The 16,175-nt window shown below is 46.7% G+C and overlaps 1 protein-coding gene across 1 annotated transcript in view; it reads left to right on the top strand.

Annotated features, from left to right (window-relative positions):
- The window catches only part of BFSP2 (beaded filament structural protein 2), a 70,785-nt gene extending 55,941 nt beyond the window's left edge, over positions 1-14,844 (top strand). The window contains exons 5-7 of the mRNA XM_004321021.4: positions 5,745-5,876; positions 12,392-12,612; positions 14,565-14,844. Coding sequence (XP_004321069.1) covers positions 5,745-5,876; positions 12,392-12,612; positions 14,565-14,568 — 357 coding nt within the window. The 3' untranslated portion in view covers positions 14,569-14,844. The remainder of the gene's footprint in view (positions 1-5,744; positions 5,877-12,391; positions 12,613-14,564) is intronic.
- The last annotated feature ends 1,331 nt before the right edge of the window (positions 14,845-16,175 follow it).

The raw sequence follows: 16,175 nt of genomic DNA, 5'->3' as shown, positions 1-16,175 counted from the left end.
CAGCAGTGCATTTATTGAGGGTTTACAGAGCGCCCGACAGTGTCCTGAGCACTTGACAGGTCTGTTCTCATTTCATCTTCCCAACCCGAGATGAGTATTGTGATTTTATCCATTTTATAGAGGAGGAAACTGAGGCACAGAGAGGTTAGGTAAATCACACAGTTAGACCATGGCAGAGCTGGGATTCAAACCACATGTTCTGACTATAGAATCAACACTCTTAACTGCTTCTCTGACCCAGACAGACCTCATGGAGTGGGCGGACCTTGATTCATCCTCTTTTTTAAGGATGAGCACAAGTGACGTCTTGTATGAGGTTGGGAGGGCTTTGTCTTGAGGGACCAAAAGGTTAGGCCAGACTTCTTTCCAGACCACAAATCTGTGCCTTCCCTGTGGATAAGCTTCCTCTGTCATGCAAGATCGGGAACCCCTTTTTCCCCAAGGAGCCCACTGCTTTCCCTTTCTCCATGAAAGTGACCATAATGAGGTCCGTGTGATCCTGTGAGATCTGAGAAGTTTAAGAGCAAGGCCGTTAGCTGTGCTCTGCAGCAGAGCAATACTCTCATAAAGCTGTCCCCCAGCTGCAAAAAACAGAGAGCTTGTGACTTGCTGGAACCCACACAGCAACTGCTCGGGGAAAGGCAGGCTGCACACGTCCACCCTTGAGGGCTCAGCCTGGACACGTGTTCTGCTAAGAACACACCAGCATCGTTGCTCTCCACATTCTGCCCCCCGCAAACTCTCACTCTCCCCTCACACCACAAAGTGGCCATTTTTTCCAATCGCCAAGGGTGTTTTGGGGAATGGCAACGCTAATCAGCCAAATGGGTGGGGTGTGGAGATGCCTCTTTTCCCCTCCATTTGGAGACCCTCCAATTCTTCATTCTGACTTACTCAACAGCCTGCTGCTCTTTGTCTGTCACATCCATCCTTCATGGGCAACATTGTGCCAATTTTTAAATTTTAATTTGAAAATTTTTACCATATTTCAAAATGCCAACATGCTTTCCTGCCCCAGAAACACAGCTGGAGTGCAAACCTGGGTGGCTCAGCTCGTGCGTCGTGGAGCCCAGAATTCAAGTTGGTTTGCAAGCCTGGGAACCAACATATCTGAACCTCAGCACACATCCCAGCAATGGCACTGAATGACAGATCAATCCTCCCTTCCCATGCTCAGGAGCTAGAACCACACACCTCCTATTTGGTCTGTGAGGAGAAATCTGTAGGCATTGGGTTGAAATGGAAACAGGAGTTATTATAATAACGAGAAAACATAAATCTAAAAAGCCATTGGAGAAGAACATGTAATACTTTTAGGTGAGTTAAAACAGTTAACTGTCCCCAGATGAAGGGCAAGTATCATTTGTGGCAAGCTGATTTGAGAAGGTCTGGGACGTGATATAAAACAAAACTGAAACCCACAGTGATCAAATTAATTTCTTTTTCTCTTTCCATCTTAATTTAAAAATGGTGCAAGAAATTTTCCATTTGGTGCTGGGGCATCATTAACACTTCTCTTATACTTATTAATTTTGACTTTCAACAAAGAGAAAGCCAGCTTTGAGACTCAGCAGCTTGGCAAGCAACATTTGCTAGAATATAATACAGTGGTTGCTTTAATTTTATTGATTTTTTTTTCAGTTATCTTTTATCTATGGCAAATAATACAGTTTTATCAGTTTCTGTAGCAATCTAGAACTTTGCTTCCATGAACCAGGCATCACGTGGAAGTTTTAAATGCAGATTCCTGGGGCCCACTCAGGATCTCCTGAATCAGAATCTGCATTTTCACAAGGTCCCCCAGATGATGCTGACACACTTTAAAATCTGAGAACTTAACTGTAGTTTACATTTTAAAGACATTTATTTACAAAGAAAAAGTGAATTGGTTCAAATAAAAACAGTTTGAATTAGTATGCAGATATATGACAAACCATGCTGGTTGTCCAAGAATATTTGGGAAACACTTGGGTACAGCATTTTGCCAATAAAACTAAGACCTGGGGATTCATCTCTCCAGAGACCAGTGTGTGCCACTGAACTACCGAGTACATTATCTGGGTCGAGAGGAGAGACAGTTCATTCAGTGCCAGGGCTATGGCCTTGGCCAGCAGCTTTACCCCAGACCTGCCCACCAAGGCTTTAAAACATGCCTCCGTGGGACTGGACTTCTCCTCATGCCTGGCTCTTACCCATCCTGTGCTGGTGATGTTTCCCAGCTGCTCTCTGCAAGGAAATGTAAACATATGTTTTCATGTGCCAGTCAAATTCATAACACTACCTAAAAGGTAACATGAAAGTTTTTGTTGATGTTTTCTTTATGCAATTTTAGAAATAACACACTTTAAGATAAAATACTTTGCTCTTCCATTTGCATCTATAGCTTCAGTGTGACTTGCTATTTCTTGCGAAATCCACCAGCCATTTTTATAATTCTATCATCAACAATAGTGTCACAAAGTCAGATTACAGAAAAATGCTTGATTATTAATATCTGGTTAAGCAAATAGTCACTCACATCAATGATGAATGAGGATAGCTCTGCTATGAATTTTGGTTAATATTTGGATGAGTTCATTCATCAGCATTGTGAGTGACTTCTTTGTGAATCACATGATAATTTTCAGACACTGGAAGAATAGTCCCTCTAATTTTTGTTCCATTCCCAGTACAATAGCTACAGACATGACCCACTTTTAAGTTTAATCTGCATTATTAACATTTTCTGCATCCCTTTCTTAAATCTGGACAATCAACAAAACAATAATTCAACCCCTGATTTGTAGTGTTTGCCAGTTTCCATGGTGTAAATACTCTCACCATGGTTGATTTCAAACTACTAACATGATGTAAATGAACACAAAGTTGGGAAGAGATGTGCAGGAGCACAGCATTATGTGTTATTTCTACCACGCAAGTACCATTGATGTAAATTACCTCAGTAGCATAGATAATGATAAAATGCAAAATAATTAGCCAGTGATGTATTTATTACCCTTTTTCATATAACTTATTTGATTGTAACTTGATATAATCTAATTTTGAATGATGGCTACATAACCACCAGATCACAAAATTCCTGAAACTTTAACACTTGGCTTTTGTGAGCTTTTAGGAGCCAGCTTCAGCTCACGGCTGCCCCTGGCCACTCTGACTCCATTTGTCTGCCAGGGTACCCCTCTCCCACACAGCCCATCTGGCCAGGCCCCGGCCCCAGAGGGAGGAAGAAAAACCGGGCTACTGATCACAGGACTTGGTGAACCATGAGGGTATTTTAGAGGGATCTACCTTCTCTTTGAGGGAGACAGCTCTAATTTGGAGGGTCTTAAGTTGAGGCATTGGTGGAATCAGCAGCATTAAGTACTGGTTGTTAAGAGCACAGCACTGGGGTTGGCTGCTGGGCTTGAATCGCAGCTCTGACCCTCAGGGCCTTATGCTCCTTTTTTTTTTATTTTTTAAAATTTATTTCTTTTTGGCTATATTGGGTCTTCATTGCTGCACGCGGGCTTTCTCTAGTTGCGGCGAGCAGGGGCTACTCTTCATTGCGGTACGTGGGCTTCTCATTGCGGTGGCTTCTCTTTTTGCAGAGCACGGGTTCTAGCTGCCCAGGCTCAGAAACTGTGGTGCTCCATCTTAGTTGCTCCGCGGCATGTGGGATCTTCCCGGACCAAGGCTCGAACCCGTGTCCCCTGCATCGGCAGGCAGACTCTCAACCACTGCGCCACCAGGGAAGTCCGGGCCATTTGATCCTGAATAAATAGCTCAATCTCTCTGTGCCTCAGTTTCCTCATGTGAAATGGAAATAACAATGACACTTGCTCCACAGGGTTGTAAAGATTAAATGATATATGGACTTAAAGCAGTTAAGGGAATTCCCTGGTGGTCTGGTGGTTATGACTCTGCTCTTTCACCACTGGAGAGCTAAGATCCCACAGGCCACATAGCACAGCCCCCCCAAAAAATAAAAAGCAGTTAACAAAGTGGCACAAAATGCTCAATATATATTAGTTATCATTAGTAGTATTCAACTCATAGTGGCTTTCTACAAACTCATTTGTTGGGTACTACATTCCTTGTTACACATAGAAAATATATATAGCCAATATTTGCATGATTTTAAGGTTCCAAAAGCCTCCACATGCATAACCTGATGGGAGCCTCATGGTGATCCCAGGAGGCAGTCATCATATGATTATCGTTCCCCACTCAATGTCATCTACGGGCGGAATGATGGCCCAGAGACACACAGCCACGGGCCAACCAGTCAGAGCAGGGTCCACGGGTTATGTTCTCCTTCAGCTGCTCCCAAGCCTTTAATGGACATTTTTGTTGAGCTCTTTATAGCCCCCAAACAGCAAGAACTGGCAGAACTACTACTGAGATGTGAGCCTTTTGACTTGGAATTTCTTAGCCAGTGAGTTAGGCTGGACTATTTGCACATAATTCTGTAAATAAGTATTCATATGTGGTAAAGATAGCAAATTCAGAAAGCCAGTAACTTAGGAGAGAAAGCAGTTTATTTTCTCCTACATTACTGCCTTGTAGACATTTTATCAGACTGCACTGAAGATAAATGAGGGAGAGCTCTCATGTTTTCCCTTTTCCCTAGCAAAGAGGAGTAATCAGAATATGTCCATCTTGCTCTGGGGAGAAGGTTCAAAGCACAGACCTTCCCCCTAAATTCACAGTGTGGTCAGATGGGTTTTTACAGGGAAACAGGGACTATCAGGTCAAATTTGTTCACTCCTTGTTTGAGGAAGGTGTGGGGCAATTGGAGCACTGGAAGGGGTTACAAATTCCCAACGTTTATCAAAATTACAAATGCCTACTTTTTTTGGTAGGGGGCCGTATTGGGTCTTCGTTGCTGCACGCGGGCTTTCTCTAGTTGCGGCGAGCAGGGGCTACTCTTCATTGCGGTGCGTGGGCTTCTCACTGCGGTGGCTTCTCTTGTTGTGGAGCACAGGCTCTAGGCTCGTGGGCTTCAGTAGTTGCAGCACACAAGCTCAGTAGTTGTGGCTCACAGGCTTAGTTGCTCCATGGCATGTGGGATCTTCCTGGACCAGGGCTCAAATCTGTGTCCCCTGCATTGCAGGCAGATTCTTAACTACTGAGCCCCCAGGGAAGTCCACAAATGCCTACGTTTTTGATTCAGCAGTTCCACTACAGGAATTTACCCCTCAGAGATCCTCCCATGTATGGAAAATGAGGGACTGCATCATTGTTCATAATAGGCCAAGACTGGAAACAAGCTAAGTGTCCATCAGTGGGGAACTTCCAAATAATCATAGTACTTCCAAGCAAGGCATTACCATGCAGCCCTTAAAAAAAATTTAAGTGATCTATATATACTGCTATAGAATAATTTCTAAAAATATGTTAAGTACCAAAGCAAGGAGGGATGCTCATACGCATTTATTATAAATATATGAAATATTTCTGGAAGGAGATATGAGAAACTAGAAACAGGAGAACAAAGTAAGTAGGGCACAGGAAGAAAAGGAGACTTTCTACTATATATCCTTTAGAAAATCTTTTGAGTTTTATTCCATTTGTATGCATTATATGTTCAAACTAAATAAATGTTGGAATACAAGCTGGTGTGGGTGCCGATAGAAAAAGAGCGACTTTCAAATCAAATGGCTGTTTCCTCTGAGTTAGAGGCTGCGGAGTGGTGACTGGAGAAGGTAAGACGGAAGGACGGGTTCAGGCCCTGGTTCCCCCTGCTCACCCTTGCCTCTCCACAGCAACAGACGGAGGTGGCCCGCAGGGCCCAGACCCAGGAAGAGAAGCTGGCTGCTGCCCTCAGGGTGGAGGTGCACAACACTTCCTGCCAAATCCAGAGCCTGCAGGCTGAGACGGAATCCTTACGGGCCCTGGTGAGTGGACCAGGAAGAGCCTTGGCCTTTCCTGCGTGAAGTTTTACTCTCAACTGTCTAACTGTAGTCATATGGGTTTCCCATCTCACAGCACATGAGTTCTGAGGCCTGCAAAGGATCAACCGATACCAAATGACAAATGTAGTAGACACAGTTAGTGCCCCAGTGAAATCCCCTTCACCAGGCTGCTGCCATGACTGTTGGCTGCTGACGCCACAGATGCCCAGAGACTTGCCCTCTGCCAAAAAGAAGACCTGGCCTAGGATGGTAGGCATGCCCCCCCGGTCCTCAGCCATTGGCCAATGACTGACTGACAGTGGGGTTTAAAAGCCCAGTCCACTTGCTTCAAAGTGGACTCTGCTCTGTGTTGTAATCCACACTCCAGAGCTTTCCAAGGGATCAGGCTGTAGCCACAGTCCAGCCAAGACCACCTCCTGGCTTAACACTTTACATTGCCCTGAACTGCTTTCCTTCTCCCCCTTTTCCTGAAAGGAACTCCTTAATTATTGGCATGTACCAGGATCCCTGTGTCTGGCTCTGCTTCTGGGGAACCCAAGCAAAACTAGTAAGCTAGTTAGCTCTTCAGACTCGCTGTGGTTTGTGGACGGATCTCTTGCATTATTAATTATTATTATTAGTTAAAATGATTATTAATAATACAGTAATCCACCTTCTGATCTCTGGGATGGACTGAAGTTCTGTTAGGGTCAAGCACGGCTCCTCCTGGATGCCTCCAGGGGGCCATGTGTACTGAATCAAACCACAGGTGTTCGTACACACCAGAGTGCACGAAGGGGTTGGGTTGTATAATCCCTGTGCAGCTGAGGTAGTCTGGACGTCACTGAGGCCCAAGAAGCCCCTCTCTCCCAACAGCCTCAAGTCCTGGGCTATTTGGGTACCCATTCTTCCACCACCACCCCCGCATACACCTCATCTCAGTATTGCCACCCATGACAGCTCCATCACAAACCACCAGCCCCACCTCCTGCTTTAGCCACAGCCTGCCACCAAGTTAGCTCAAGTATTTGCTCTAGTTGGTTCCCCTCAGAAACAATTTTTCCTCTGCCTACTGCCAAGATCATCCCATCACCCCCAGTTCCCTTCCTTCAAAGGTCTTCAGTTCACTTGGTCCGTTGTCCTCGGCAACAAGGTCACATGGTGCCCAGTCAGCTCAGGGAAGATGCTCAGTCTTGCTACAACAGGACACACGTCTCATTGCTCCACTTTTCTCCGAGTCATCCTCTGATGGGATCTGGGTCAGTGCAAGGGGGTGTGAGGAAAGGATCTGAGGTGAGAAAGATCAGGAAACTACAGCCTAAATCACTGCTACTTTAACTAAAAAGTTGTCTGAAAGAGATTGCGTTGTTCAGTGTTATGTGGATTTTATGCTAATCAGTTTTATTCACCTGCCATAACCCTTGATAAACATCCTAATGTTGGGAATGCAGTTGCTTTAGACACAGTTAAGAGGTTGCCATTTCTCCCCCAGAGGTCCTTGTGGCTGCCAAAATTGCCACTCTTCTGGTGATAGAAAGTTCCAGGCAAAAGGTGAGGGATGTATCCTCAAGCCACATCATCAAAAACAAAGCCTGGAGAAATTGCAGCCTAAGTAGCTGGTGCACATCACCCAGCTCGTATTGCACACACATGTATTGGGAGCCTACTACGTGCTGAGCCCTCCCTTAGACTTGGGAGAGGCCATCAAGAATTATATGTTTCCTGTCTTCTAAACGCTCATCACCTGATTGGTAAAAGAAAACCAGTACACAAATGACAGAACAAAGCAGGGGTACTTCCTGTGTTCCCCAGAGTGGATGCTCCAGCAGTCTCCATCCACACACGCCCCCAGCCCGCCCTTACCTCTGCCCCTTGGCAGATGCTGTCACCAGCACTGTTCTGCAGAGAAGATGAATGTCCTCCAACTTGAGGTCTCCGGCTTCCATTTCCCACCTCAAAATATCTCTGAAGCTTTATCCACCCTCTCCTCCCTTCGATAGACTCCACCTGTCTCCTGTTGCACCATCTGGGCCATTCCTCTATCTACTGTCCCCTCTCTCCTGCTTTATCAGTGTCCCCACCCCCTGGAATTGCCTGTGGGTAAAATAGAAAGTCTTCCTTTGCCAGACCTTCCAATACCACCCGACTCGGGCTTCATTTTAATGCCCAGAACTCATCCTTTGCTTTCCTACACTTGAGCCCTTGGATATGTTCTCCCATGTCTAGAAGGAGACTCCTCCCCCGACTCTGCCTCCTCTACCTGCTCCTGTCATCCACACCCTGGGCACAGGTGAGGTGGAGCTCACCAAAGTGCCACACCCACTGTGAAGCCTAGACCCTGACTCCAGAGCTGGGGTGATCCCTCCCACCTGCCACCCACTCACACTCAAAGCCCCTGGTTCATGTGGTTATATCAGCTCATGCACTGAACTCACATTAACTCCTGGAGGGTAGGGTCCATGTCTAATTAGTTTTATGTCCCCAAACCACTTGGTACAGTGCCCAAAACACAATTTCTTCAAAGTGATAGAAACAGTAATAAGAGCATGCTTACCTGCAATCTCTCATCAGAGCTTCACGGAAACATTAAGTAGGGTAGACTGTGACTGCATCCCATTTTGCCGAAGAGAAAACTGTGGTTCAGGGATTTGCCCACTAACACGAGTCATAAGTAGAGAGGCAGAGCTCTCTGGCTCTATCATGCACTAGACGGTGGCTGTCCTGTGGAGTTCGGGACGGGCACTCAGACCCTGGAGTCTTGAATCCTGGCTCCTCTACTCACTAGCTGTGTGACCTCCCGAAGATGCCGTTTTCTCCCTTGTACAGTGAGGATCTATTTTGGTTATCACATCCATCTGCTGTGTTAGTGGCTTAGGACAACAGGAAATCATTTGTTCCTTTATTCAGCAATTTAGGGAGCACTCGGCAGAGATGGCTTTTCTCCATGCCATGTGGCATCTGCTGGGGCTGGAACGTCCAAGAATGGCTGCTTCAGCTCACATGCCCAATGCCTCAGCTCTGCATCTCTTTTTCTCTCTCCACGTGGTCTCTGCACATACCTGGCTTTGACTTCCTCGTATCATGGCAGTCTTACATTGTTGGACCTGGCATCTGGCTTCCCTCAGAGGGTGCGCACAGAAAGTACCAGGCCTCTTTAACACCTGGGCTTGAAAGTCCCCGAATATCATTTATGCAGCATTCTGTTGGTCAAAGCAGTCACAGACCAGCCCAGATTCCACAGGAATCTGCCTCTTGATGAGACAGTGGCAAAATCACGGAGAGAAAGTGCAGGTGGGATGGAGATCATTGTTGCAGCTGCCTTTGGAAATGTGATCAACCACTGAACCATCATAGAATTTTCCTCATAAAGTCATTGGCATGATTAACTAGATAATGCAGGTCAAGCCCTTAGCACCATGCCCGGCACAGAGTCAATAAGTGGTATCTGTTATTAATTATCATTATAAAATTATTATTATAACCTCTAGTATAGTAGCCCCAAGTTGGCAGCATCTGATCACCACACCTAAACCCCGTGGTCCTGACTATTGGAACAAATAGGACAAGAACTCACCCCCCAACCAGAAGATGGAGCAGTGACGTGCTGGCTGGGCTCGGAACCCAGGATGGGCTGCCTCTGTCCCCTGTGGCTCTAGTAGATAAGAGTTCTGGTCGCTGGGCCTTGCAGGCAAGGTCAGGAACACAGATGAGCCAGAACAGGTAGCACACACGTGTATGGCTTTCCAACATGGCAGAGTTCATCCAGCCATCCTGCTACCCTCAGTCACAGCAACCTGTGCACACACAGGCCCTCAAAGCTATGTAAGCCTCAGACAGCCGAGCTGGTGACATTTTCAGCTCCTTTGCCAACAAGGCACTGTTTATAGCGGCAGCCAGGCATCAATAATGGTGTCTGAGGGCCCCTGAGCTCTGTGTTCAGTCAACTCAGACCAGGAATGGAATTCAGTCCAGAAATCACAGAAGGTCACTATTTTACTTTCCGGAGGGCTTAGCAATTTAAGGAAGTCCCTTCAGATCTCTAGAGACAAGAGTAAGCATGCTTTTGTGATCTCAGTTTGCTTGCTGGTGCTGTGTCGTGAGTGGGCCAGGGCAGGAGACCCACAGCATGGCTGATCATAGAGACTCAAGCACAGGCATCTCTGTGAGAACCAGGTCAAGATGTCAGGGACATAGGTGCAGAAGCTTGACTTGGACTCTAAGGGTCTAATGGAAAAGACGTGGCACCTCTGATAGGTGTTCCCATGAACCACCTTGGGCAGTGGGTCCTAAGTCTTCAGCGAAAAACCCCAAGCCACATGGAAAAGTCACCACGTACACAGGGCAAAAACTATAGACAGGTGATCCAAACCTGATTCCATGAAAAGTTTTTCCAAATCACAGATGTTACAGGTCCAATGTCAACAACCACCACTCACAAACCAAGTAGTTCCCTGATAAACAAAGGGAGAAAACCCAGAGAGGTTGGAACGAATGATTCTCAAAGTCCAGGTGACCATTTCTGCATCCTCACTGCCATGGAGGGGTTTTCAGATCTCACCAGCAAAATAATAACCAGACCAGACACTGATCTAGATTTATTTCCACTAATCACATTTTGCCACCTGTAGACATACCTAGGATGGGAATCTGACTCAACTTCCTCATATCCTATGGAATTGGGAAGATTTAAATGAGATAATATGGTGGCCTCTGCTTAACAGCAGCCATGATTCAAGATGACATCATGACCAAGAGTCTTCTATTTCAGCCACAGTGGTCAAAAAGGGTATAGAAACTTGTTTCATCAAGACTTGACTCAGTCCAATTTAGAAAGGTATTTATTTGTTTCTTATGCGTTATATAAAATAAAAAGCCAGATGCTAAATTATAGAACTACATAATTACTACTACTAAAAGATGTTAAAGAGAGGGGCATACCATTTTTTTATTGGTCAGCCCTACAATTTGCAGGGCTTGGTATATGGAAAGATGAGAAGAAAGTTTCAGTCTAGTGGGGAGACAGATAGGGCAATAAGTGCACCATAATAAAAGTGCTGTCACTTGGGCAACACACACACACACACCTATTCTGTGCCAGGCCCTGTCCTGTCGCTGGGGTTACAGAGACTAGGTTCCTGCTCTCAAAGAGCTCAGCATCTGCTAGAGCAGACATGCCCCTAAGAAGCTCAGCCCGCTATGATAAGTTCAAGGGCATGCATGTGCTTGGGTAGCTGTGAAACCCAGAGGAGGGACACCCTAACCCAGCCTGGTGGTGGCAGAGGCAAGAGGGCATCAGGGAAGTCTTCCTAGGAGATGTAACCCCTGAGCTTGGACGTGGGGTGAATAGGAGTCAGCCAGGTGAGGAGAAGGGGAGATACAAGCCCAGATTTGGACTTTAGACAGCACACTGTGGCTGCTGTGGGGGGATACAGAGGGAGAGGAACCACAGGCAGGGAGATGAGCTAGGAGGCCATGGAGGTTACCCCAGGTGAGAGGTGATAAGAATCGATCTGGGGCATTGGTGGCTGGACAAGAGGGGGCACGTATGGGAAAATGTTTCTGAATGTACAAGAGGTAGGACTCAGTGATGACTGAATTTGGGAGGGAAGCAGGATCAGGGCCATATCTTTCCCCGGTTTCTAGCTCATGTGGGTTCACCAGCGGGAGCACAGGAGAGGAGGGGCCAGCAGGTTCCAAAGGAAGCCGACGGCTCCATTTTGGACACCTTGATTTGAATAGGGCCCATGGCCTGCATATATTTCCAGTAAGAACCTCAGTACCGAGTCTGCTTGGGGCAGAGATCTGTGCTGGGCGCATCAACGCAGGAGTCATCCACAGAGATGACCAAGCTGCGAGTGGAGTGAGACCAACCTGCACAGCACAGCTCAGGGAGAGGAGGGGGCGAATGGGCAGCAAGGGGCAGAGGAACTAGCAAGATGTGCTACTAAAACACTAAAAAACCACAGTGAGTGTGTAGAGGCCAGAGACATTCGTTCTGACTGTGGGAATCTGGGAGGAATGCAGGAGGAGACTGCGTTCCAGCTGGACGGTGGGTGGTGGTTCACCAAGAAAAACCACCTGCAAACTGCCTCGTGTGTGTGTGTGTGTGTGTGTGTGTGTGTGTGTGTGTGTGTGTGTGTGTGTGAATCTCTCTCTCTCTCTCTCTCTCTCTCTCACTTGTCCTCTCTTGTTCTCTCTCACACTCATCTGCCTCTTCTCTCATCATTCTCTCTCATCCGGCTCTCCAGTTCCTGTCTCTCTCCCCCTCCTTCTTCCTCTTCTCCCTCCCCACCTCCACCCCTGTTGGAAGGATCAGTGAATCAGACTAAGCAAGACTCTGGCCTCCCCAGGAGGATTCATTACTTCCCCACTGAGCCACGTCAGCCTGTCAAGGTCATCGTCCTGGGAGAAACAGAAAGACCAGGCCGATGCCAGCCCCTCCCACTGCTCTGCCCATCTCCCTCTTCCAAGGTCCTGCCCATCGGCCTTGGGTCTGGACCGTATTCCCTCTCTTGTAGAAACGAGGCCTGGAGAACACCTTGCACGATGCCAAGCACTGGCACGACATCGAGCTGCAGAACCTGGGCGCCGTGGTCAGCAGGCTGGAGGCGGAGCTCAGGGAGATGCGCACAGAGGCGGAGCAGCAGCTGCAGGCCCGCGAGCACCTGCTGGCACACAAGTGCCAGATGCAGCGGGACGTGGCGTCCTACCATGCGCTGCTGGACCGCGAGGAGAGCAGGTGCGTCTGCTCGGCTTTGTTAGGAAAGGAGTAGATACTCTTGGGTTTAAACTAGACACTTTTTCAAACACTGTAGAAGTAATTAGTGTACAAAGGAGAAATCACCTCCCAAACTTCCCAACACCCAGCCCCACTCCCACAGCCTGTGTCCTTCCAGGATTTTTCTATTCATATATATGCAAATATATAGACAAAAATATATTATGTACTTATGTATGTATACGTATATGTGTGGATGTTTGTATGCATTCATAGATGCAGATATACAGCCACACACCACAGACATACCTATATGTGATCATGCATACTTCCTACCATACATGGTGGCAGTTAGGAACGCTTTCAGCTGCCTGTAATAAAACCTAATTAGTGTAGCTATAAACTAATGCTCCTGAAACTTTAATATGCACTCAAAACATGCCAAGCCTGGGCACCTTTTTAAAATGCAGATTCTATTTCCGAAGGTCTGAGGTGGGGCCTGAAACTCTGCATTTCTGACAAAACTCTCAGGTGACATCTATACTGCTGGTCCACAGACCACACTTTGAGCAGCAAGGGCATAAACCATGTTTACCTAAGAGTTCCAGAAATGAGGTAGGCCAGGCTGCTCCGTGATGTCAGTCAGGTCCCAAGCTCATTTCATCCCTCTGATACACCATCCCTGTCTTCATCTTTGTCACCCCCAATTGCCAAATGCCTACCACAGCTCCAGACATCATAACCAGACATCATGCATGGCCAGAAAAGGGGAGGCAAGAGGAAACAGCAGAAAGGCTTTTCCCTGCATGGCTCACTCCTTTTTTCAGTGAAGGAAAAATGTTTCGGGGAGGCTCCAACAGACTTTCCCTTCTATCTCACATGACCAGACCTACCTGCAAGGGATGCTGGGAAAGCAACTATTTAGCTTTTCCAGCCTCCATACTGGAGAGAGGCAACAGGTTGGGAATGGCATGTATAAGTCTATGTATATATATGTGTGTATGTGGTATATATACATATATGTATACACATATATGTGTATACACATACATATGTAGTCTTTTTTTAATGGGTAAGGTTTCCTGTGGCATATGCATGAGTCTTGGGGCTTAGCTTCCTTGCCAGCTTTTTAAGGAAACTGAAGCCTTTATCACAATTCTGTATCGTCATATTGCCCTCCAAGGTCCCTTCTGTGGCATACATTGAATGAGGAAGAGAATACATAGTAGAATAGCAGCTCTAAGAGACAACTTATCAATTACGTAGTACAACCCCTCCTGATTCCAGAGAGAATAAGAAGGCCAGAGCAGAAAAGGATTTGCCAGTGATCAAAATAGGAGGAAGAGGCAGAGCTGGACCAGAGCCTAGGTCTCCTGGGTCTCCAGTGTGCTCTGTACCATCCCTTTCTCAGAATGCAAGAGGGCCACATGGAAGCAACCTAACCCTTGCTCTTTCAGACAAAAACATGTCATCCAGCTCCTTTCCAGCTGTCTTTTTATTAGACTGATTTCTGTTGATTATAAAAGCTAGATGTTTGTAACAAAGCAAATTTTTTCAGATGCCTATGAATATCTGACTACACAAAATCGTATTAAACAAATCCAAAAAGTAACAAGATAGACTGAATTTACTTCAAGAATATAAGGACTCCATCCAGTGAGTGCCTGCTATGTGCCAGCACAGTCTTAAGCTCTATGTTATCGTCATTTCTCCACAAAACCCTGCCAGAACTACATCATTATCCCCACTTTACAGCCAGGAAACAAAACCTCAGAGAGCTTCAATCATTTGCCCAAGGTCACACAGCTAATTACCATGGAGGTGGGATTTGAAAGCCAAACTGTCTTGTTCCAAAGGCCAAATTCTTTCCGTGAGACTTTCGTATAATTCTGTTGTGATTTCTTTACTAATTTTCATCATCCATTGCTTGTCTCACTCAAATGTGTTTTTTGGGTTTTGTTTGTTTGTTTCAGCTAATGGAGAAACACCCTCTTTTCATGAAGAAGATGCTACCTTCCTCACCGAGTGACCAGCAAAGTTCCTTGAGGAGTCCCCACCCCCTCACACCCCACAACCCGCATCTTCCCTCACCCTCCCCACCCCCATCCCAAGCTGGATTCCCTGCTGGATTCCCCAGCTGGCTCAGCTTGAGCTGAAAAGCTTCCTGGAAGTGGAGAGTGTCCTGCTGCCTGAATTCAAATAGTCTGTAGCTTGAGCAACCTCCCTTGCCCCTCTCCAAATAAATGCTTCGTGTGTGGCTTCCAGTCTGCCCACCTTGTTCAATCCACTGTCGGATGGAGATGGATATCACTTTACCTGCCTGGCCTTTCCTCATGGGGCCATTCTTAAAGGCTTCTGGAAGGGTCCCTGAGCGTGACGCCATCTTCCTTGTTGTTCAAGGGTCAGCTGCCCTTGGGTTTATCAACATAAATGTGCCTCTTGGGCAAGAGTTGTGCTCATGGCAGGCAAGATTGCCACCACTGGAGGCAAAAACAACGTTCTTGCTACAGAGGGGGTCTGTGTGTATCATAACCACAGGCATCACCAAGTATTTGGGTGTCTTTAACGTGCTCTTCGTGGGTGGTAATGCACAGACACATCCACTTCACTGCTGTTGTCAGAGCACTTCTCGATCAGCTTAAATGGAGCTTCAGTTTAAATCTGTGGGGGATGAATTAGGCTGTGGTTGCCTACACTTGCAGCCTCAGAATATACTTCAAGGGTCCTTCCCCAGCCCTCTCAGGGCCCAGGCCAGCCAAATATAGTTCATGAATCCGCCACATACCCAGCCAAGACTCCCCGGCCTTCTGATTAAAACTGAAACCACCACCTGTGTCCTAGCGCAGTCTCGCATGCCTCCAAAACCACACACACGCAGCCCAGACTTAATTTCTCAATTCTTCCCCCAAGCTTCTGTCAGTCCACCTGTCACACAGAATTGCAGACCAAAATATCCAAGCTGAATCTCTGTCCTCATGTAAGCTGCTAATCCAGACAGAACGATGTGTCCAATATGGGCACATTGGAAGACACCCTCCCTCAGTACCTGGGCTTCCGAATAGCTAAGGCCGACATAAACAAATGAAATCTTATTTACCCTTAAGAAAGCTGGAAAGAGAAGCAAGGCAAGACATTAGGTCTCCCGGTTGAAATTGCTCCAGCTGCTTTCCCTTTTTGGCTTCCAGGATCAAAGAAATTGTAATAATAAGTCCCGTGGGCAGGACAGCTATTTACAGTTTGTATGGCACCTTCGCACAATTCCCTCTGTTGTCTGAGGCACAGAAATCATCAAGACACCACCTAATGCTGCATTTCAGCAAAGCTGCATTTCAGCAAAGCACCAATCCCCTCTGCAGCTGCACACTCAGGGGTGCCCACGACTGAAACACTGGGCACCAGGGCCTCCCCAGAAGAGAGAGTGTGCGCCTGGCTATATCAAATGCCCATTCACTGAGGTCTGTTTCTTTTCTTTCTTGCTTGTTACAGTGAATTTTTGCCCCCCAGCCAAGACCTGAATCCCTAACCTAAACACAGCTGGAGGGCCTCAGAAGGAGGTACTTCTGTGTCTGAATGGCTGTGCATTT

Source organism: Tursiops truncatus, chromosome 4, assembly GCF_011762595.2.
Source record: "Tursiops truncatus isolate mTurTru1 chromosome 4, mTurTru1.mat.Y, whole genome shotgun sequence".
Classification (NCBI taxonomy): domain Eukaryota; kingdom Metazoa; phylum Chordata; class Mammalia; order Artiodactyla; family Delphinidae; genus Tursiops; species Tursiops truncatus.
This window is presented reverse-complemented; position numbering and strand designations above follow the sequence as displayed.